The sequence below is a fragment of the Daphnia pulex genome, chromosome 6, assembly GCF_021134715.1.
Source record: "Daphnia pulex isolate KAP4 chromosome 6, ASM2113471v1".
Classification (NCBI taxonomy): Eukaryota; Metazoa; Arthropoda; class Branchiopoda; order Diplostraca; family Daphniidae; genus Daphnia; species Daphnia pulex.
This window is the reverse complement of record NC_060022.1, coordinates 3,887,150-3,908,203: the sequence shown is the minus strand read 5'-3', so window position 1 is coordinate 3,908,203 and position 21,054 is coordinate 3,887,150. Positions and strand designations below refer to the sequence as shown.

The 21,054-nt window shown below is 43.6% G+C and overlaps 5 protein-coding genes and 1 non-coding gene across 12 annotated transcripts; 2 read left to right on the top strand and 4 right to left on the bottom strand.

The window, feature by feature from the left end:
* Nucleotides 1-390: 390 nt before the first annotated feature.
* LOC124195851 (aquaporin-10-like) lies at nt 391-2,043 on the bottom strand. The gene is made up of 7 exons (XM_046590457.1): nt 1,890-2,043; nt 1,692-1,818; nt 1,490-1,627; nt 1,288-1,418; nt 1,069-1,224; nt 939-1,000; nt 391-868 (listed from the first exon to the last, which is right to left on the bottom strand). The coding sequence occupies exons 1-7, from the start codon at nt 1,962-1,964 to the stop codon at nt 604-606; spliced, it is 954 nt and encodes a 317-aa protein (XP_046446413.1). The 5' UTR covers nt 1,965-2,043; the 3' UTR covers nt 391-603.
* A 653-nt stretch (nt 2,044-2,696) lies between these two features.
* On the top strand, nt 2,697-2,796 carry LOC124196554. The gene has a single exon (XR_006875754.1). It is a non-coding gene; the product is annotated as a U6atac minor spliceosomal RNA (small nuclear RNA).
* A 93-nt stretch (nt 2,797-2,889) lies between these two features.
* LOC124195850 (cationic amino acid transporter 3-like) lies at nt 2,890-7,318 on the bottom strand. The gene is made up of 16 exons (XM_046590456.1): nt 6,866-7,318; nt 6,313-6,441; nt 6,081-6,236; nt 5,884-5,988; nt 5,657-5,806; nt 5,459-5,583; nt 5,283-5,380; nt 5,118-5,217; nt 5,001-5,040; nt 4,882-4,924; nt 4,750-4,809; nt 4,543-4,670; nt 4,373-4,457; nt 4,193-4,309; nt 4,069-4,133; nt 2,890-3,997 (listed from the first exon to the last, which is right to left on the bottom strand). Exons 1-16 carry the CDS (start codon nt 7,134-7,136, stop codon nt 3,030-3,032), a joined length of 2,640 nt encoding a protein of 879 aa, XP_046446412.1. The 5' UTR covers nt 7,137-7,318; the 3' UTR covers nt 2,890-3,029.
* A 260-nt stretch (nt 7,319-7,578) lies between these two features.
* Nucleotides 7,579-10,286, bottom strand: LOC124195849. 3 transcript variants are annotated; one of them, XM_046590455.1, is made up of 8 exons: nt 10,152-10,231; nt 9,886-10,018; nt 9,698-9,800; nt 9,333-9,450; nt 9,091-9,200; nt 8,396-8,927; nt 8,140-8,302; nt 7,579-8,081 (listed from the first exon to the last, which is right to left on the bottom strand). In XM_046590455.1, exons 2-8 carry the CDS (start codon nt 10,003-10,005, stop codon nt 7,749-7,751), a joined length of 1,479 nt encoding a protein of 492 aa, XP_046446411.1. In that variant the 5' UTR covers nt 10,006-10,018; nt 10,152-10,231; the 3' UTR covers nt 7,579-7,748. The 3 variants fall into 3 exon arrangements, with proteins under 3 accessions (XP_046446411.1, XP_046446410.1, XP_046446409.1); XM_046590454.1 differs by having other exon boundaries at nt 9,886-10,057; nt 10,152-10,222; XM_046590453.1 differs by having other exon boundaries at nt 9,886-10,286.
* A 545-nt stretch (nt 10,287-10,831) lies between these two features.
* On the top strand, nt 10,832-14,411 carry LOC124195846 (protein SON-like). 4 transcript variants are annotated; one of them, XM_046590449.1, is made up of 7 exons: nt 10,832-10,970; nt 11,361-11,526; nt 11,644-12,584; nt 12,660-13,226; nt 13,296-13,397; nt 13,740-14,093; nt 14,151-14,411. In XM_046590449.1, exons 2-7 carry the CDS (start codon nt 11,376-11,378, stop codon nt 14,274-14,276), a joined length of 2,241 nt encoding a protein of 746 aa, XP_046446405.1. In that variant the 5' UTR covers nt 10,832-10,970; nt 11,361-11,375; the 3' UTR covers nt 14,277-14,411. The 4 variants fall into 4 exon arrangements, with proteins under 4 accessions (XP_046446405.1, XP_046446407.1, XP_046446404.1 ...); XM_046590448.1 differs by having other exon boundaries at nt 10,845-10,974; XM_046590451.1 differs by lacking the exons at nt 13,740-14,093; nt 14,151-14,411 and adding an exon at nt 13,463-13,692 and having other exon boundaries at nt 10,833-10,970.
* A 13-nt stretch (nt 14,412-14,424) lies between these two features.
* Nucleotides 14,425-19,658, bottom strand: LOC124195844 (nascent polypeptide-associated complex subunit alpha, muscle-specific form-like). Of its 2 annotated transcripts, none has more exons than XM_046590446.1 (6): nt 19,309-19,658; nt 19,181-19,233; nt 18,843-19,118; nt 16,963-17,118; nt 15,451-16,544; nt 14,425-15,370 (listed from the first exon to the last, which is right to left on the bottom strand). In XM_046590446.1, the coding sequence occupies exons 1-6, from the start codon at nt 19,337-19,339 to the stop codon at nt 14,632-14,634; spliced, it is 2,349 nt and encodes a 782-aa protein (XP_046446402.1). In that variant the 5' UTR covers nt 19,340-19,658; the 3' UTR covers nt 14,425-14,631. The 2 variants fall into 2 exon arrangements, with proteins under 2 accessions (XP_046446402.1, XP_046446403.1); XM_046590447.1 differs by having other exon boundaries at nt 14,425-15,367.
* Between the last annotated feature and the right edge of the window lie 1,396 nt (nt 19,659-21,054).

Sequence of the window (21,054 nt, the reverse complement as noted above, 5' to 3'; positions counted from 1 at the left end):
GAAAAAAAGAAAGGAAACGATCGAGAGTTTTCCCTTGAGATTCAAACCCAAAAAAAAGGACAAAAGCGAACGTGGCACGAATAATTTTCAAAAATATTAATAGTACCTATATACTGCGGTGGGGCTGGATAAATTCAATTTTTTAACGGTACCTACCTATCGCGTCTATTTCGAATGAGTCATTCAATCTAGCGTGACTGTGCTTTGGATGTACCTTGACGGGTGATCGACTGCATGATAGTTGGTCGTGACCAGACGATGGACGAAAGTGATTTTTATCTTTCATCTACCCTCTCATATGTGTGTGTGTGCTGTGTTAGAATAGCACGCACATCTGTGACCCGAATAGCGCCCAAGATGTATACAACAAGACAGGTTTTCTAGAGATGATTGCCGACAAGACGACCTTTATTCGCTGTACTCTTCCATATTCAACAATGTGTGTATATGTGTATTCATTCCGTGTGTCTATCACATGCGCAATTAAGTTTCATCTTCTCGTTTGAATTAAAAGAATGTGACAGCAACGAATATCTCAACGCTAGTACCAAACAAATCAGTTTTGGCCGAGTGCGGATAATAAAAGACAATTAGCCGAAAATTTCACAGTGTTTTCGTGTTATAGGAGTCTCTGCTTTTGTGGCTTTCTTCTGGGAATTGATAGTGCGATTGTTGCTCTGCATTTGGCAGATGCGTGTTGAAGTGCTGCCAGTGGCGCGAATCAATTGACGAAGTTGTTATGGATGAAACCATTTCAGCGGGATCTGCTTGGCCTTTTTTCAAAATGAAGTGAAATATGCAAACGCCCAGAATGGCTCCAACGTGCGGACCGACCAAAAAGATCCAGAACCAATTGTAATCCCGAAAACTGACGCAGATAAAATTTTACTTTGACTTTAACAGAATAATGAATTACGTCGATTGTTTAAAATGCTCACCTAAATACACCTAGCCCCCACCCACCAAGAAAGGTGACCAAACGGGGAGCCAAATCACGAGCCTGTTGATAACACAAATGCAAAAGTCACGATAATGAACAGACGAAAAATGGACCAACAGCACACATACCGGGTTGAGAGCGTAACCTCCATTCGATCCGTATGCGACCCCGATGGCCAACAAGGTGAAGCCGATGTAGAGTGGCTGCAAGAAATTCGGCACGTTTGAATACCTTTTGTCCGTCACCACACATATCACGAGCATGAAGATCATGGTCGATAATATCTGACACGTCATTCCATGATTAAAAATAGTAATTCGGTTGAAACATTAATTTAGATATAATACCTCTTCGACCAGTCCAATGCTAGCCGATGAATATGGGGCTGGGTAATTGGCGAAAATAGAAGCCATACCGGGTTCGGTAATGTTCTTTCTGATCCGAAATTCCCCGTCGACTTTTCCTACCAAGATTGCCTCTACAGAAAATTGAAGGTTGAACTACTTACATGTGTCTAGACTCGCAGATTGATTTTCATTTTAATTTTACCGTGATAGACTCCAAGGACGGTCCCAGAAGCGGCCATAGCTCCTAGATACTGTGCACACCAATACACCGGCAACTTTTTCCACGGGAAATGACGAACTAGTGCAAGTGCCAGTGTCACGGCTGGATTCAAATGGCCCCCTAATAGTTAACAATATTGTAGTTCACTAAATGAAATTAGGTAACTGTATATTCTTTTTTATACCTGATATATTGGAGGAAATAAGAATTCCCAGCGAACACCCTAAAGCCCATCCCCAGTTAATGGTGAAGTAATCACCTTTTTCGCCATTTGTTAACTGCGATTGCGCTATGCTCCCGTTCCCGATGACCTGTTAATAATTTCACGTTGATAAGTTGATATAGATTGCAAATGATTTAGTTCAAATAAAATAAAACTTACAACCAAGATGAAGGTGCCAATGAATTCAGCGAATGCTGCTCGAAACAAAGACGGGACACGGAATCTTTTACACATGTTAAGTCTTTTACTTGCGCTCTTACAGGAAGAAATGTGAGCTATACACCTTGTGATCGCGACCAGAGTGTAACCTTGTTCAAACTTTAGAGGGAATCGGACGGTCTATGGGGTATATCCCTTTTCTACGGAGTGACACAGCAATACACCGTAGGAATCAATAATAACACAAAATGAAACATAAATGTATCACAATACTCAGATGGAAAGTAAGATAGTAAAGGTCTAGTCAATAATAAAATCATTCCGGAAGCGTTCCTCACGCCCTCCTTCCGCTTTTGTTGGGCGGACGTAATTGAATTGGGCAATGAGAATCGGCCGCTTTCCACTAGACGACTTCAGAGTCGGTCATCGGTCTGAGAAATGCAGAGACAAGAATCTCTGGAAAAAGTTTAAAGGTAAACTATAATTATAAGTAAACATGACAAGAATAAGTCTCTTTGTTAACACATTTACTAACAAATTCTATAATCAAAAGTTTTTTTTTTTACTTAATGCTATACGTTTCCATTGTAAAATATAAATGTTACTATCAAGCGAACGAAGTTAAATTTAGATAAATGAAAAAATGAACTTTAATTGCACTAAGGCTATTCTAAGAAAACTCGTATTCTTTGCTATTTAATAGATAATCTGAAACAAAGACGGGCGTTTCATCGATTAATAAAACATCACCCTCTTTTCGCGCGACTCGCTACTCTATATATAGGAATCCCCGACACTCTATTAAACGTGTAGTACGAAAGGAGAGCTGTTTAGCACTCCCCTTGATAAGGACGGAACACATAATGATCACGGCACAACCTTTGCGAAGGTGTGATCATAATTTTTTGAAATTTTCAATATCATATTTAAACCTTTGACCTTAAACCTTATCTGTAGAAACGCTCGACGTTTTATTCCAGGTAAAAAGTAGAAAAACAAGTGATGGTTCAAATTGTGTATTTAGAGTTGTATGTTATTGCGATGGTGTTACCGAAATTTCAATTATATGTAAAATACAACATCTCTTTTCAAACTATAAAAAAAGGGGATTCAGTCAAAAAAATTTTAAAAGGGATCCGGCTAATGCGCTTCAGCCGCGCCGGAGTCGTTTTGAGCTTCAAGCCCAGGGGATTCACGGCGTTGAGCGATGGCGCTCGGTGAAATGTTGACGTCTTCCGCAGAAACTTCATCCTCGCTCCCCTCAGTCGATTTGACAGAGAGAGCCTCGTTAAAAGCTTTCTTCAATTCATCAAGCATTAAATTTGACGAGTCTGATGTTTTCCTAGGAGTTCCGCTGGGCGCTGCCGAGTCAACCTCTAGCGAAGTTGTAATAATCTCTGGAACTGGGATCGATGGGCTAGCATCAGTCTCTACTTCTCCCGAAACGTCGTCTTCGTTCACCTCTGTCGGATCGATGACGGACGTTTTGGTCTTCAGCTCTTCCATGAGTGCGCCCAACGGCCCGGCCGGCCGAGGAGAAGATGGAACAATAATAGCATCCGGCTGTTCTTCTTCTTTGCCAATTTTGGCGAAGATTTGTTCCAGATTTTCGTGGAGCCGAGCGGCCTCTTGAGCCAGGGCCACCATATTCTTTTGCACTTGCAATTGCTCGGCCTCTTTCTCGAATCGCAGCTGCTGGAACACTTGCTCGGACAGCTCGTGCGACTGGAGAATGGCCGCCATGAAAGCGGCCTGCTCTCGTTCCAGTCGGGCCTTGTCGAAAATCTCCTGGGCTTCCATATGCGATTTGAGAATAGCCAGGATGAAAGGGTCGGATTCGTCGCCTTTGCCTTGATGGGATTCGTGCACCTGCGGTTTGGCGAAGACGTCGTCGTCGTCGTCCAGCGATGTAATGGGAACGGCCCGCGAGACGATGCGAGCCAGTGGCATTTTCTGATTGACCGGATCTGCTGGAACGACTGCGGATTCCACGGCCGCTTCCGTCGGCTTTTCAGGCAATGGAGACGTTCCACCGGGCGGAATTTTACCTCTCCGGACGTACTCTTCCGAGCTGTTCCACATTCCGTAGCCAAAGTAAAGAGCGAAACCTATATTTTAAACGGCGATCACAATTTTAAAATGTTATCCTGACATTATGACTTGATTCAATTGTTATTACCAACTGCCATCCAAACACCGAAGCGAATCCAGGTGGCCCCGCTCAGTTTCAACATGAGGTAAGTGCTGAAATGAGGGTTATATAATTATTATTTGAGTTTGATGAAACGACATTTGAAATTTACTTAATGATGACCGAGAGGCAGGGCACGATTGGAACGCCGGGAACTTTGAAATACAGCGGGACTTGAGAGCGTGGTAACATGACCAAGTAAATGACGAGCATTACCATCGGACCAAAACTGCAATTATAATAATGATTTTGTCTTAGTGAAGGTTAATTAATGATGGATGAAAACGCATACCTGATTCCGACTCCGAAGAGCACCCAAGGACTCGTGTTGTCCTCCAAAAGAACGAACATTCCACAGAGGACGATGGCCAAAATACCTGACGAAGTCAAAGAATTCAGTTATCGGCTGTGTATAAGAGAAACCGAATCGTTGCTTATTAGATTATTCTAAATTGTGCCTACAATAGACGATGGTGGAATAGAGAGCTTTCCTAGACGACGACTTTGTAGGTAACCGTTGCCATGGCATTCGAGATTCCTTGTCGACTTCGCCGTTCCGTTTCAAGGCGTCCACTTCAGCCGCTTCGTAGCTGTATTGAATCCAATGGTCATTACTTTGCTATAAATATGCAATCGAAGAATCATTTGAATTGATTGAAAATCACATACCGCAAAATGAGGACACTAACAGCCACCAGTGTGTAGGCAAGTAGAGTACCGATGCTCATCCTATTGTAAAAAAAAAAATTAATTAATTCATTCAACAAATTGGTGCTGTCAAAATCAAAGAAATTGACTTACATGTCGACTAGAGAGTCCAAGTCGAAGATAGCTCCCAGAATGGCTGTAGAAATTTTTAAAAAGGTCAATGATTAATTTGTATAATTGATTTTTAAAACTGTAATCAAATATGATCATACCGGCCAAGACTCCGGAAACTGCTGTCGCAATGACAGGTGTCTGTGAGCAACAATTCATCAAAATATTTCAAAATTCAAAATTGTGAGCGTGTTTTATGAAATCAAATGTCAACTGACCTGAAATCTTGGGTTTATCTTGGCCAGGAAGCGGAACATTAGTCCGTCCTTAGCGATCGCATAGATGACACGGGGAAGAGGAATCATGGCTCCCAACAAACTAGACAATTAGTCAAAGATTAACTCTGTCCTATTGTGCTATACATTTTCTAATGAATACAGTACCTTGCAGCCAGACCAAAGAGAGATCCATAGCTGATTGTCTTGGCAGCAATGTCCCAGCCAATCTGCTCAAATGCGTACACTAGCGGAATATTGGGATCCTGAGTGATGGATTCACGAGAAACAATTATTTTTAAAAGGAAATAGACATCGACGTCAATCTATTTCTTTTTAATCACCTGGAGGTAGTAAGGCCACATGAGTGTGATGACGGTGGAGACTCCAAAATAGGCGAAGAAGACAATCAACAACGTCAAGTTAATGCTGAACGGAATGGACTTTTTGGCGTTCTTAGCCTCCTCCCCTGATGTGTGAAAATTTGATTATCATCACAGTAAATCGAATAGCCTATTATTTAGAAAATTTAACAATGGTACCGGTCGAGGCAATAGAATCAAAGCCGACAAAGGCGAAGAAACATTTGGCCGCACCGGCCATCACCCCCGAGAATCCGTAAGGGAAGAAACCTCCTTTGCCGTAACCTTCCGGTACTTCTTCCGCCGGAATTCTCCAATTTTTCGGATCAGCTGGAATTTAAAATTTAACAATTATATATTCAAACACCAATCTATAGGAGATGTGTTACTATGTTTAAAAACTATACCATTAATGGAACCGCCAATGATTACAAAAATGACAATGGTGATGTTGACGAAAGTGAAAATGTTTGTAAAAATGGCTGATGAACGTACTCCAAGGGCCAGAAGTACTGTCGATCAAAAAATTATTAAAGACCATTAATGACATTGTGACACAGATTTAAAATTTCTAATTAATTATTTTAAATTGTATTGGCTTTACCAGCCAGAGCCAAGGTGATGGCCATGCAGAAGAAGTCGACGTAAGGCGACAGAGTATCCGAGTGGAGTGGGAAAGTCTCCAGGAATGCGGCACTCATCGTGTAGTTGGTCAACGCGTCGAGATTGGCACTAAAAGCTCGGGCGACGCTAGCCGTAGCTAAATACACACAAATATCCGTATTGAATTTAATTGTACCAAATTTGGTTGTTTTCAATTGAGACTATATACTAACCAATCAGGTATTCTAGGATCAAATTCCATCCAATGACGAAAGCGATGAATTCACCCACCGTCACATAGGTGTAAATATAAGCTGAGCCAGCTTTCGGTACTCTAGCACCGAATTCTGCATAGGACATGGCTGAAATCACGAAAAAAAAAATCCAAATTACAATTTATTCCAAATGTTTACTGTTTAAGACCAATAATTGACATTTTGAAATTTGAAAGGTATTACGGGTATTACGAAAAAAATTTGTGAGATTGGATGTTTCTCATCTTTTAACCTTTAGACTTATACATGCACGGGTATTCGTAACATTATCTTTGGAGTCTGAACCCCGGTAAGGCTACTTGAGTTATTGTTACACACTTTTCTATTTAGGAAGCAACCACTGAGCTCTATAATTGTTTGTACAGCGCAAAGACTATATAGTCTCATTTGTCTATCTTTTGGACGTCATCACCTCGTGTCAAAGTGTATAATCGTCGTTCAGTAAGTACGAACCGTGTTTATCTTGGATCAAAACTAAACTAGAGAAAACAAAAAAACAAAAATGTCTGACCTGCGAAGGCGGATGCGATGGCGGCCACCATGAAGGAGAGGCAAACAGCAGGTCCAGCCGTGTCGAGAGCCACGGATCCGGCCAGAACGTAAATGCCGACACCCAACGTACTGCCAATGCCCAGCAGCGTCAAGTCGAAGGTGTTGAGCACTTTGGCCAAAGTGGCCGTCCCATGGCCGGCATTGGGATCGGCTTCCTCGAGCCCGTAAGTTTTCCTCCGAGCCCATCGGCTGAAAGTGTTTTTGGCCGACAACTTTTTCAAATCCGCCATTCTTCTGTCGATATCCTCGGTTGATTGAGAAGGAAAATAATAAATCAAAGAGGAGAACTGCAGCCGAGTGGGAAAAATAAAAATCGCAGGTGCGGTCGTTCTGGCTGCTGGCCCCACTGACACGTACTCACGTAATGATACCCTGACACGGAGCCTTTACTTCATCTACGCAACATAAATATATATATAACAAACGAAAAACGAAACTATATCCCACCATTCTAATCTTCATTATGATAACACGTTGACACGGCCTCTCGTGATAAAACCGTTGGTTTATTTTTTGTTTTGCTTTTACTTTTTTTTCGATCAATCATGGTGACAGTTTGGACTAGTATACTGAAAGCCTAAACTCATTGGCCTCTGGATTCTCATTGCATAATCTGAATTAGTCAATGATCGTGTGGCCTCGAGTTGATTTTTCTTATCAAAAATGGAATTGTTTCGTCAAGGAATGTTCTTTTATTTTTATTATAACGAAACGTCGGTGTTACAAAAAACCCAATCAACAATTCTGTTAAATCACGTACAGTATACACAGATATATTAACATATTAACGGACATGAGGAGAAAAAAATAAACAAAAACAAAAATAAAGTCTGGCGCTTATATTAACGATAATCGGCCCTTTTGGCGTTGGATGCAGCCGGTAGCGTGCGGAAGCGTCGGGCCTCGTTGAATCCTCCCTCGTCGTCGTTTCCTGGACTGTTTAATTGTTGTTGTGCTTGCGGCTGGTAAAACGGTCGATAATGCGGCGGCTGAGAATGAGGATGATGATGACGGTGATGATGCGACTCGGATGGCACTCTGCCGACAGTCGAATGGCCCGCCGACGGCTGAGTTGGACGGGTGTAAAATGAAATGGAATCTAACGTCTGGACCTGCGGGTGTTGCGGTGTCGGTTGTACGGGACCGCGATGGACAGGATGAAATGGTTCCTGGAACTGTGCAAAATCAGTCAGCTCGAGTACAGAATTAGGGGTATATGCAAAATTGACAAACCGATGGTTGACGGAGATGCGGCGAGTTGTTCAAATGGCACTGACTCTGGAACTGGGCAGCTAAAAGAAGATCGTCGGCCGATTTATGCGGGGCGACCGATTGCGGCTGATAGCGGCCGTAATACTGCGGATGATTCACCCGAGGATTCACGCAAGGTATTGCGCTAAACAACAACAGTCAAATGAATGAAATTGTATGGAGGATTAAGTACTAGCTTTGTCGTAGAGGTCAAGCTTTTTAAACTATGGGCGCTCACTTATTGGGATGATGGTTTTTGGCAGTTGAATATTCATAGCCGAATCCGTATCCGCCGTAAGCTTTGCAACTGGCACTCGTCGCTCGGTCCGATGGGCGAATCAAGTAGCGCTCGTCGGGTGAAGCCGCGCTAGTCTCCTTGTAACAAGATAAGTGGACACTACGCGGGCGCTGCAGGCTTTGAGACTGCTGCTGCTTTGAACGGTGATGTGCTTCGGACGCCCCCGATGCCGACTGCATTTTGTGTGGTGCTTCGGGCCGGAAGCAACAGTCGCAATCGGATGAGCGTCCAATGCACAGGTAGGACAGGCCCTTTTGCCTGCAACGAGGACCCGTGTGACTTGACGAGCCGCTAGCCGTCGGACTGGCGTGAATCGACTCGGCGTGATTCTGGGGACGCGGCAGGGATTTGCTGGAATAAGAACCCGGAGTGCAGGAGGATGGAGGTGAAGTCACCGGATTGCGACGGACGACGATTTGCGAGGGGTGCTGCATCGTGTAATACGGTCCCGACCCTCGGCTCTTATCCATGCCTGTCAAATAAGTAATGAATATATTAGTTGAACTCGTTTTGACAGCAGTTTGGCTGCTGCTGCACCATCGTATATATGCATGCGGTAATATACGGCTCCTGCTTGGACAGGGGGGATTGTTCTATATGTGCATTATAAGGAAAATTGGATTATTTCGTCATACGCGAAATCAGGGTTTTCTCTCTGGCGCACACTTCCTGGTATTCGCGAGCCTTCCATTCCAGCATCTGCGTCAGCCGGATGTATTTCATATGCAGTTCCACTTTACGGACGCTAGATATTGTTTTCCACAAACCCCCCGACCGGAAATAAAAGAAAACAATTCAATATCGTTAGATTGAGACTCTTGACTCATATTTGATGCATGATATGCACGCATATGTTGGTTTCTTATATTATACAGACCAATTTTCATAGACGACGACCATTCGGATTCGGTCGGGACACGACTGTATAATCGAGACCAAAGTCGCATGATCCGCACGCTCCACATCTTGCCCGTTAATCGATACAATGACGTCTCCTTTTGTTTGACAAGCATAAACAAAACAAAACAACGCGTGTTTTTAAGGACAGAATGAATTGCAAATTGAAATGAATATCCTTGAATTAAGCAGGACAACATTTTCACCAAGTTTGAAAAATTTTTATTAAGTCATGGAAAATATGAGTCACGAGAAGCGCATCTCTGTTTGGTGGAAAAAGGTGAAACTGCAAATCACCACGTGAATTCGTGGAAAAATTCAAATGAGTAATAGATAATGGTTTACCTGATCGAAGGCCAGCTTTATGAGCATGCCCAATTGGGTCCACAAAATCGACGTAGGTGACAATTTCAACATCAGACTCCTCACGATATTGAATACCATAACTCTATGAATGCATCATTTTTTAAAAATAAGTTTCATTGAAAGGCTTTGGTTTTAATAATAATTAAAAAAAAAATATATAATAAAACCTGCAAAGTAAAGCCAAATGATCCGTTGAGCCGTTCGACGATCACAGTTCGGCGGTCGCTGTCAGATGAAGCTAATGTGGCACCAGAGTCACGGAAGGAAGACCTCGTCATCGAAGACATGTTATCACTCTCACTGGTTATTAATTAACCCACACACCAAAATAAATGACAACTAGAATTATAATAATGGAAGCTCGATAATGGGAGGAAGAAATATGGCAATTATAAGCTCAAATCAGCCAGGGACACGTCTCTACATCTCTCACTTGGATTGCCAGTCTTGGCACACCGAAAGAATGGCAGCCTCCAGCCTTCACTGCAACTCGAATGTGAATCAATAACATTTTCAGTCTGCTGCTAGAATCACAGAAGGATGGGAGTCTGGAACGCGCTTGCGTAATAGACGCGTTTGTTCCTTTTGCCACCAGACACAACACACGCCCGTCGGCGAGGAGCGCAGATTAAAACCGACTTCTTCCTTATGCACTTTCGGAAAGATCGCCCCCCTTATATTCCTCATCGTCTAATTTCGTTATATGAGCCGTTATCTTATAATCTAATCAATATCATTGGATCGATTTCAGGCTAAACGAGAGTGACGTAAGTTGAGTCTTTCTTTAAAGTGCATCGAATTTCGCTGTGCGGATTTTTGTATGATAAAAATTTTGTTGTCTGGTTATTAGCAACACGCTAATTTGCAGGCAGTTACGTAATCGCGATCAGATTTTTGTAAATGATTTACCACGTCAGCACATTCATTCAAGTCATCTTCATCTTCACACACTACTTGAATATCAAAGTGGTTCTTCTAACTCTAATGAAATAAATAAACATATTGAATCTCTCATAAACAACTCGATTGAATTTTCGAGATTTCTTTTCATCATATTTATTCATTTATTCATTCAAAAACTACAAAAAGTCACGCATCGGCGTCGGGTTGTCACGTGATTTCCAGAACTGGCAATGCCGTTCTACACCTCATGATATGTCAACATGTCTAGAAATTGAAGGCAAAAATAAAATGTTTGTCTGATGGATATTAAAACTAGCAAGTGTACTTAAGAAACTATTACTCTAATTTTGTAAGTAAGTAAAAATGATTATTCTATTTTGATGAAACATAGGGTAGAGCCCATAAATGTAAACTGGCATGGGCCTAGAATTTTAAGGTTGAATTTCCTTGTTTGAGACTTTGGGGTTTTGCATTAAGTATAGTGATGATTTTGTTTTTGATTATTCTTTACTCCATTTTTTGTTTCTCACGTGTGTCGTGGAGCACTAATGACTTATGACCATCTTTTCCTAGGATAGGATTCTGTATTGTCCAATGTTGCATTCAAAAATTCTATAGTCGTTAAGCGCAACATCAAGTATGTAGTTGATTAAGAAACACACTATTTAGCCATTTTACATTTAAATTAGATTTTCCAATCAGCTTCTTTCATTCACTTAATGATTTTTTTTACTTTTAGACATAATATTAGGACATGACGGAAAATGTTATTCAGAAATCGGCAGATCAAATTCTTGAAGAAATCTTTTCTACTTTGGTGAGTGAACCAATCACCACAGTTTCAACTGCAAGTGATTCCTCTAGTTTTCCAAGTAATGAACCCACTACACCAAAAACAGATACCAGTAAGTGTCGAAATAGGAAACAACAAAGTTTAAAAATACTGTGGTCCCAGCATTGTTAAAAATTATTTGTAGTTGTTCACAAGTTCATGGACTAATCAATATGTGTTTATGTTTTAGCAATTGTGACTGAGTTGAAGCCAGAAGTCAAAGAAAATTCAGTTATCCCTGATAAAAAGAAGAAGAAAAAGGATAAGAAAAAGTCGAAAAAGAAGAAACGAAAAAAGGATGACGGAAGTGACAGCGAAAGCAGAAGACGCAACAAAGAAAAGAAAAAGAAAAAAGACGTTAGCCCTTCCGCTAAAGAAACACGTAAAGAACCCAAAAAGAAACAGAATCCAGAAGTCAAAAGTAGTGGTCCAACAACCGACAGGAAGGAAGCCAAGAAAAATGCCACCACCAAGGCTGAAGAGTTGCCTAAAACGAAGGAAGAAACCAGGATACGGGAAAAAACTGATTCTAAACCACATGCCAAAGAAGGGTCAAAGAAAGTCGACAAATCAGAATCGAAATCCCATTCCAAAGATGATGGGGTCAAGAAAGTTGATAAAACGGAATCCAAACCCGATGTCAAAGTCAAGACAGACGACAAATTAGAATCAAAATCCTGTGCTAAAGATGGGGCCAAGAAAACTGACAAAACAGAATCGAAACCTCGTGCCAAAGAGGAGCCTAAAAAACCAACTAAAACGGAGAGTAAAGCGGATAATGTGAGTGCTAAGTCGCATTTAGGTGCCAGGCCGCATGCAGATGATCGGCGAACGAGGAAGACTGAAACGAACGAGTCGAGAAGAAGTCACCCGTCACCCAAGAGACGGAAAAGTAGAAGCCGATCTCCCATTGGCCGGCGACCTTTATCACGCCGCTCACGATCTAGGTCTCCTCCACGCCGAGCGCGCATTCGACCGCGATCTCGATCTCCTGCCAGATCTCCTCCCTATCATCGTAAACGTTCCAGATCACCCGCAATTCAAAAGCGTCCCGCAACTCCACCCAAGTCGCCACGGATCGACAAAGCCCAACTTTTAGAGTTCGCCCGGCAGAACTTGAAACGGATGCAGGTAATGAACTCGACGGTACTACCGTTATCAAAACGATTGATGATTAATTAGCCTTCGTTTGTCTCGATTCGTTAGGAAACTGGATCCCTGCCAGCTGGCGTGACTGTACCCAATCCCCCAGCGGAAGTGACCCCGACCACCACCCAATTCACGGGCAAAACGGTAGCGGAATTGACTGACTATTGCAAACATCTGATGGCCGATCGATCGGGTGACGAAGATGAGAAATCCGGGACAAAAGAATCGGAAACGACGTTCACCCGTCACCCTTTCCAGATCAAACCTCGTTCAGATACCATCGTCATGAACATCCGCAATGCTGTAGCTCTGCCCGTCCGCAAGCCGGAGGAGCGTGTCGTCGCGCAGGCCCAACTCAAGCAGCAGTTTCCCGTTTCCAGTGGTCAGCAGCACTTGGACCTGGAATGGATTCCAGTCACGCCTTCGCCAGTTGTAAAGGAAACAAATGGCACCACCAAAGTCCCCAAAGCCGTCACGGCCTCGGTGGCGCCTACTCCTCGGGTCTCGCTCCCAATAGTTGAACCACCCGCAGCCGACATCGGCTCAATTGTTGCTAAACGGATTTCATCCATACGTAAATTGCAAGAAAATCAATTCGATGTACAAGCTCGTCTGGAACTCGAGGTTGTATTTAAATAAAAAAGAAGTAAATTCTGGCACTAGATGTTAATCGATCTCTTTATTATGTCGCAGGAAGCGGAATCGATGTCGCAAAATTGGGCCACCTTTCACCACACGAATCCCATGACTGGGGAGCCCATACCGGAGTTGATCAACTGGTCGGGAGCACCACAGGTAAAGAATCTTTAAGAATCATGTCAAAGTCAACTCATTGGTTTCTTGGTGAATTGCCAATGCAGTCGCCTCAAAAACAAGAAGTCGAGTTAGCACAAACTTGAAGGGTCCATCATTGCAGGAGGATGCGGGGTTTGCGTTCCGGCAGCGAAAAAAAAAAATTCACGCTCAGAAAAACAAACAAACAAATGAAAACCAACTGTATAGTAGTAATTACAAGTCAGACAAAGTGATGTCGACTTCTGGAATTGAATCTAAACTAGGAAATACAACATGTTTTCTTTTTCTTTTTTAACACATTTATCATGTTTAATATCATGCGTCAATGTATATCATCATCAGGCTTGGGTCAGGAAAGACTTGTTCACCAGTGCTGCGCCTGTGGCTGGCGGAGTTGGCATGAAGTTGCTGCAGAAGATGGGCTGGCAGCCGGGCGAAGGCCTGGGCCGGCACGGCGAAGGTACCTTGGAACCGCTGTCGCTTGACATCAAAATGGACAAGAAGGGGCTCTTGTCCAAAGAAGAAATGATGGCCCCCGCTAGAGCCACGCCCGCCGTCAAGCTCATTCAAGACTTTCAAGGCAAACATCCCGTCTCGATTCTGCACGAACTTTGCACGAAGCACCACTGGGAGCCGCCAGTCTTTGAGCAAGTCCTCGACATTGGGCCCGACCATCTCAAACATTTTCTCTTCAAAGTAGGCAACTCTCTCGTTGTTTGTGGAACAAATACCGACACAGTCTTTTTGATGTAGGTCGCTGTCGGCGGAGTCGAATATCAGGCCTGCTTGGCCAGCACCACGAAAAAGGAAGCCAAAGCCCAAGCAGCCGCAGCTTGCCTTCAGGCGCTCGGCATCTTCTTCGCACCAGCTGGGCCTTAATGGTTTTTATCGTAACTTTTCAGCCCATTATATTATATAGAGTCATTCCCCCATTAACTCCGACACGCCACGGTGCACACTTAATCACCTCTCCATCGCCCTGGTGATCGAATACAAATGGGTTTGTTGGATCAATTCAGAGACAAAGTTTTTGGAAACATACAAATCTTTGTAATGATATAAAAACTTTGTGGTTTGTGGTGGTAGTTTTGAACAAGCGCGTGGAAAAAAGGTAAGTATAGAAACCAACATGTCGAACCGTGACAGATGAAACAACAAGGAGCCAATCAAACATCAAACTGAGGTGAATCAAAAAAGAATACTAGCGAGTGTAAAGCCAACAAAACAAAAATGTTCAAATTTTGGTCGATTCCCAATTTTGCAGCTTCCAGATGGGGTGACTCGGCTCGTAGGGCCGGTCCAGCCTGGGATCGTAGGCGAAGGTGTTCGACTTGCGTCTCCTCTTCCCTCCAGACCGAGCACGAGTCGATGGCGGATGCGCTCGTAGGGCCCTCACTCTCGGCTGGTGGCTGTTGGTCGTGACGGCCGGAATGGGCATGCTGGGACGGAAGGACGACGAGATGCGGGTCTTGCGCAATGCTGCAGAGGAAGGCGCGCTGGTAGTCGGAGACGATGTGACGAATTCTTCGAAAGTTCTCACTTGCGCTGGATGGTTCGTTTCAGACGTTGAAGATCTTCTCTGAGCATTTCGGACGGACGGAACAACTGGCCGGGAGGTGACGGGCTTCGGCACTGGCGATTGGGTGATTGCGCGACTCTGGGCTGGTACTGGATGATTCCAAAACGGCTCAGTTCTGTAAGGCGTTGCCGGCTGGTTCAGTTTGGGGATCCAATTTAAAGAATTGGCGGCCGTTGAATCAGCTCTGCTGATTGACACTAGCGGACTGGGAACGATGGGCATCACTTTGGGACTGGGCACGAATTGTGTCTGTCTCGCCTCCGTCTGACGGTGCTGCGCTGTTGCCGGATGCTGGATCGCCGGAAGTGGTTGTAGCGCTTTTTTGGCCTTCTTGATTCTATTGCCGAATCGACTTGTTTGTCTGGCGATGACGTCACGTATCTTTTGATTCCTACTTAAGCATAATAACGAAATTTGAGCAATTGGTCTAAAACAAAAATGGGCGTATTAAATGAATGGGTAAGGGTGTTTTACGTGGGTTTGTTGTCTGAGTTGTCGTCATAGTTGGTTACGTCATCGTTGTCGTCAATTGAGTAGTATCTTTGGTCGGCCAGTGGCGCGTAAGTCGTCGTCTTAATCGTCACTGTTGAGGATCTCTGTTTGGGTTTAGTTTTGTTAGATTTCGGTTTCAAAACGGGAAGTGGGGCGATAGTTGTGACGAATTTGGGAGGTGGGACAGTCTTGGAATGTGATGATGCCGATTGAGATTTGGGCGATTTGGGTGGAGCCTGCTGTGTGACATGCTTAGGAGGGGTCGTAATTTGTTTTTTAACCGGCGCGGGTTTGGGATGGAAAACAGGTGGTTGAGGGGCTGGAACTAGGATGGTAGCCGGCCTGGATGATGACGTCTGTCTCTTGATAGCAATTGAATTCTGCGTGTGTTGAGCTGCTGGTTTGGCTTTGCGTCGACGATCAACTGGCTCGGCGGGTTGCTGCCATGTTGGCTGCTGCTCGTCGGCCAGCTGACTGCTAGGGTTAGTCATGAGTGGACCGTTTGGACCCAAGTCGGCCCAGCTCAATTCCGGGGCCATGTGGGGACCGGGATGGACAGCGTCGTTGACCCAGCTGAAGTAATGATTTCGGTATTCGCTTGCGAATCCTTGGGACATCATGGATGCGTCAGGATCGTCTGTAATCGGCATGGGCGGTTGGGTGGGTTCGACTGGGGCTTGTTGGATTTCGGGAACAAATGATTCCCACTGTGGCGGGCCGAGGGGTTCCAGCTGTGGAGGACTGATCGGTCCGACCTCTACTGAATCAATTACGGGTTCTTCAAACTGTTGCGTCGGTCCCGACTGGACTAATGGAGCGGGCTCTGGTAATTGCTCGATTTCCCATTGCTGTGGCGCCGCTGGTTCGGTGACCTGCTGCTCGAGCTGAAAAGGTGGGCCAACTGGACTGGGTGACGGCCTGGCGATGTATTTATTTTTACGAGCTCCCGCTGTCTGGTGGTGCCTTAATTTGGGAGCCACAGTAGGTGGGGCAGCGGTCGGATTGACTTCTTCTTCCTCCGACTCGCTTAGCCAGTTCCAGAACGATGGCGTTCCATAAACGTTGACATCACCTCCCTTTGGAAAACAAAAATGGCAAACAAATAAATAACAAATTTCATGTAATTTACAACTATTCATCTTTTCTTTTTCCTCGTTTAATAGTTGACGCCTCATCGAATAACTGTAACTGAGGCACCGGATGCTTGGATCGAAATGATTCCGACCGTGGAAACTATATAGTGTCCGCTCAACTAACCCCGATATCTCCAATCAGCTCGGCGTATATATTATATGTGCACACAGCATTTCAAAGAAACTATACTGTAGTTGAGACGATGAGTAAAATAATTGGGCGAACGAGAGAAAACAATGGGAGAAACTCTGCAATACGTTGGATTGAAGCCATTTCAACGCAAAGACAATGGGGAGAGAGAGGAAAAAGCTGTTGCAAGTGGGAGATTAAAGGAGGTACGTATAGTCATTTATTATTTACCTTGAAGAGGTTACGGTTGAGTTGGTAGTGCTCGCGAGTGGCAGCGCACTGGACATTGTACCACCAATCGCAGGCGAAGAGCTTCTGGCTGAAGATGGTCCCGTTGGGGCACAGGAACGAATCCTGCCGACCGCTGATATCGCAAACGTGAAACACCTGTTGAATAAAAGAAGACAATCAAAGTTGAGAATGTGATCCAGTCATCAGCTGACCGAGCATCTGCCTGTGAATCTCTTTAGCAACCGCTAAACAGCGAGTGAGTAAAAATAGAAAAAGAGAAATCGACTCCATTCAATACTCGGTGAGTGGTCTAAACGAGGAGTTTAGAACTTGTTCCTTTTTTATTTTATGGATTGAAACTTTGGAGGTCTTAATTGTGTTGTTGTTTCCGTTGCGCGCGTGCGTGTTTGTATAGGGAGAAGGAAAAAAAGAAGGCGCAGATGCTGACCGGCCTAACTTGTTGGAAGATGATCGAGCCCATCTGTGATGCGTCCCACGCTCTTCGCGGAGAGAAAGTAGCCGATGGTAAATGTTTTTAATTGGTTTTCCTTGGCTGCACGTAACTTTTTTTTTTTTTGAGTTTGTGGAGAAACAACAGAAAAAAAAGGGAAAACCATAGCGCGAAAACAAAAATGTTGATGTCTGATATATACTTACAGTACATAGGAAGCCAAGAACTAAATTCCAGATGGAAAAGAGAAAAAATATTTCGTTCTACGTGAATGGACGATTTTTCCTCCTTTTAATTTCTCCCCTTAGCTCAATGAATGGAAAGTTTCGATTAAGTCTTCATCGTCTGCCTTTACTACTGCACATAACGGACTTTTAGCTATGCTAGTGGGTCGTTTCTAAGAGGAAAAAAATTCGATTAAAATTTCTTATTCAGGGAAAGAACCTTTTGCTGGATTAATGATGTCACTGGAGCTACCGAAATTCACTCTTCTATTGTTTCAATGCATAACCAGACATGGTTCCGCAAATGTCGCAATCTGAATTCCAATTTGGGGGGGGGGGGGCAAACAAAAAAAAAATTGAATCAAGTCAAATGAGACCAATGTGCGGACGGAAGTCACGGACAACCCCATTTTGGTCACGACGATGTCAACGAGTCTAGTATATGGCAATTTATTTCTGGGAACAGTTAGAAATGTAACTTTTAGGTGATCATCCGAAATCAAGTCGTCGTCGTCGTCATCCCCAGCAGAGAAGATAGAGAACAATGGGCAGATGGGAACAGATGGACGAAATCTCATAAGAAACATTTACCAGCACCTTCGGTCGTAAAAGGCGAGAACGTGCAGCAGGTAGACAACGACGGACCACCACAATGCCGGGCTTCTTGCGTGTATGTAGGATTATAGCATTGTTACCAATATCTCCATAGTTCTATTGGACTGGAATGAGAATCTGACTACTCCTGAAGCCCTTCTGTACTAGTTTACGCACTTTGTTTCCTCGAGAAAGTAAAGATGGTGCGTATCTATACCGAAGTTGGCAAAAAAGGAATTCTGTTTGGGGTAATAAAATCTTTTTTGTTTCTTTCTCGGCTCATAAAAAACAACAAAACAAATGGAGAAGAAAAATAAGGGCGCGTGAATATCCTCTCTGCTCGCAGGAGTTCTTCGATATTCCTTTCCAATTTCTATTCGATAAATTTCAAAGATTTTTAATTTTTTTTTTATTGTCGATAAAAATCTGTGTCGTTCTGCTTGATCAATGAATCCTACCGGCGCATAAAGAAAGTTGGAAAAAATGTAAACGCTATCGGACGGAATAGATCATCATGTGCAGTCGTCAGAAGAACACAACGTCTGCTGATGGAAGTATCCGTCTAACCGATTGTCATCCAAAGAAATTTAAAAACATTTTTTGTGACTTACTTGACAGGCTGTTTGGGTGTCGCCGTAAAAGCCGGGAGTGCGTCCTCGGCAATGGAAATCCGTCAGCGGAATGGAGGGTAGAATGGGATAGTCGATGCCCGGGTCACCCGGTAACCCGGACTTTGACAAACCGGCCACGTAAACGGGATCCTCGTCGGCCGAATAATCCTCTTCTAATGCCGGTAATAATCTGTGCTCAGGTCGACTGTTGGAGCTCAATGCCAGGTGATCGTAGTTGTAGAGCTTGCCGCCTCCATTCCAGTCCAGCTGGCGTTTCTGGATAAAATCCGAAAATTATACAAAAACATTTCATTTTTCTAATATCCTAATGACTTTACCTGGCGATGAGGCTGTTCCATTTCCAAGGAAAGACAGACCAAACTCGACCAAACTGTGAAAAAAACGTTTGGAATTCCATTCATTATTTTCCCAGCAAAATCAGCAATTCAATTGTTAATTAACTTACGGCAGAGAAGATATAGAACAACGATCCTCATGGTCGGATGACACTCGACTGCGACACAATGCAAGCGGATAAATGTGCTCGTCGACTCGGGTCGTTCTATATTATACCGATGGCAATCGATTGGCAATCGATTGGCGTCACAGAAGTATAGAAACAAAGACTCCCAAAACCAAAAAACCAAAAGGAAACAAATTAGGCCTGCTGGTCGCGGCGCTCACGTTATAATATGAGTGTGCGCGTCGGTGGGTGGAGGAACAGCACCAGCTAGACTAAGTTACAACAGGGCACTAGCGAAAACTATATTTGAACGTCCCGATGGCCAGCGGAAGACTGCGGTTGATCAGACCTAGTTCCACTGACTTAGTGGTATTTATACCGACACAGGACTGCAGGCGAATACGTATACTTGTATATGTAGCATATAATAGGTAGTATACATGGAGCAGTGGGGCTGGCCGTTCTATCCATTTCCTCCCTTTTACCAAATCTTCTTTTTTCCTTCTTGCAACGCACATAATAGCAGCGGCACCTTCATTTCTTTTTCTTTCTTTCTTCCAACTTCGCATTCTATTATAGTTGTACTCCTGGGGCTCCTGTTTATTACAGAGAGCTCTATACTGTTTTTCTTGACAGTTAAACCAAGGGAATATTATATGAGCTCTCGTTGATGGTGCCTTGCCACCGTTTTGGGTGCTCCGGCTGTTGCTGCTGCTGCTGCTGCCAATTAGGCCTAGAGCTATGATACATCACAGCGTGATTACAATACAATCCCCCTGTAGGCTTCATTTTTGCTTAAAATGTTCTGACAGTACGCGCTGCTGCAATATCTTCTCTCGAATTGTCTGTTGTGTTCATCCGGGGGAAAAAAGAAAGATTTAACCGCAGAAAACGAAACAAAGCGGAGGTGGTCTTCATTGTTAAGCAGTTGATCCTCCCGAAAAAAGAAAAAATGTTTTCACTTGCTGCTGAAAAATGAGTCGAAAGGAGGAAGTAATAGTGTAGACGTCTAATAATAAGAACATGGATTTAGACCGGTAATGTACGACTGCTGTAGTATACAGCTTGACTGCTGCTGATGTAACGTGTGGTTGGCGTGTGTTCTCTGTTTCACTTGCTATTTTTTAATTGCCGATAATGTTCCAGTTATTAAAGAAAATACGGACAGAACATGGAAAATTCCAGTGAGAATACAAGTCCCGAGAGGAGAGATATAGGAGAGAGAGAGCGCCGCGTTTCCTTGTTTTCCTGTGATGGACGAAAAATCTAATTAACTCCATTACATCAGTATATCTATCCGTGTGTGGGAGTGTGTGCCTAGCTTTTGGGCGGGCGGTGAAAGTTATCCACCGCATGTTTTTATTATTTGATTTGTGAGTGCGCGTCTTTTTCGGTCGAGAAAATACCAGATAAAATGTGCAGATAGCGTGAGAATGCGCACTCTGTTTTGTTTTCCAAAATTTTATATTCAAGTTATTAATCTGCTGCTTAGACTTTCTTTCTACTCTTTTCCTTCCTGCAACGTTTCACTCGGTTCATCAGAGGAATTTTTAGGTTCATGGAATAGGGTCTAAATCAATTCATTTCTAATATACAATCTCGACGCTAATCTGTTTATTGTCGTAGAACAATTTTTCTTTTCATCTCCTGCTACGCGAGCAATAAAAAAAAAAAACAATTCCCAAATCGTAAGTGTAGCACCCGGACCGGAAACCGTCGTGAAAGTTAATTAATTAAAACCTGGAGCGC

What these genes read in the sequence shown, in the direction of transcription:
- LOC124195846 (XM_046590449.1), top strand. Translation starts at nt 11,376, where the DNA reads ATGACGGAAAATGTTATTCAGAAATCGGCAGATCAAATTCTTGAAGAA. An exon ending in AGAACTTGAAACGGATGCAG is followed by an intron (nt 12,585 to 12,659) that starts GTAATGAACTCG and finishes TCGATTCGTTAG; the next exon opens with GAAACTGGATCCCTGCCAGC. An exon ending in TCAAACATTTTCTCTTCAAA is followed by an intron (nt 14,094 to 14,150) that starts GTAGGCAACTCT and finishes TTTTTGATGTAG; the next exon opens with GTCGCTGTCGGCGGAGTCGA.
- LOC124195849 (XM_046590453.1), bottom strand. Translation starts at nt 10,005, where the DNA reads ATGTCTTCGATGACGAGGTCTTCCTTCCGTGACTCTGGTGCCACATTA. An exon ending in CATTTGGCTTTACTTTGCAG is followed by an intron (nt 9,801 to 9,885) that starts GTTTTATTATAT and finishes ATGCATTCATAG; the next exon opens with AGTTATGGTATTCAATATCG. An exon ending in AAAAACCATCATCCCAATAA is followed by an intron (nt 8,303 to 8,395) that starts GTGAGCGCCCAT and finishes GTTGTTGTTTAG; the next exon opens with CGCAATACCTTGCGTGAATC.
- LOC124195844 (XM_046590446.1), bottom strand. Translation starts at nt 19,339, where the DNA reads ATGAGGATCGTTGTTCTATATCTTCTCTGCC. An exon ending in TGGAACAGCCTCATCGCCAG is followed by an intron (nt 19,119 to 19,180) that starts GTAAAGTCATTA and finishes GATTTTATCCAG; the next exon opens with AAACGCCAGCTGGACTGGAA. An exon ending in AACTCAGACAACAAACCCAC is followed by an intron (nt 15,371 to 15,450) that starts GTAAAACACCCT and finishes ATTATGCTTAAG; the next exon opens with TAGGAATCAAAAGATACGTG.
- LOC124195850 (XM_046590456.1), bottom strand. Translation starts at nt 7,136, where the DNA reads ATGGCGGATTTGAAAAAGTTGTCGGCCAAAAACACTTTCAGCCGATGG. An exon ending in CATTGGCGGTTCCATTAATG is followed by an intron (nt 5,807 to 5,883) that starts GTATAGTTTTTA and finishes TTTAAATTCCAG; the next exon opens with CTGATCCGAAAAATTGGAGA. An exon ending in TGATTCTATTGCCTCGACCG is followed by an intron (nt 5,584 to 5,656) that starts GTACCATTGTTA and finishes TTCACACATCAG; the next exon opens with GGGAGGAGGCTAAGAACGCC.
- LOC124195851 (XM_046590457.1), bottom strand. Translation starts at nt 1,964, where the DNA reads ATGTGTAAAAGATTCCGTGTCCCGTCTTTGTTTCGAGCAGCATTCGCT. An exon ending in TATTTCCTCCAATATATCAG is followed by an intron (nt 1,628 to 1,691) that starts GTATAAAAAAGA and finishes GTTAACTATTAG; the next exon opens with GGGGCCATTTGAATCCAGCC. An exon ending in GCATTGGACTGGTCGAAGAG is followed by an intron (nt 1,225 to 1,287) that starts GTATTATATCTA and finishes ATGACGTGTCAG; the next exon opens with ATATTATCGACCATGATCTT.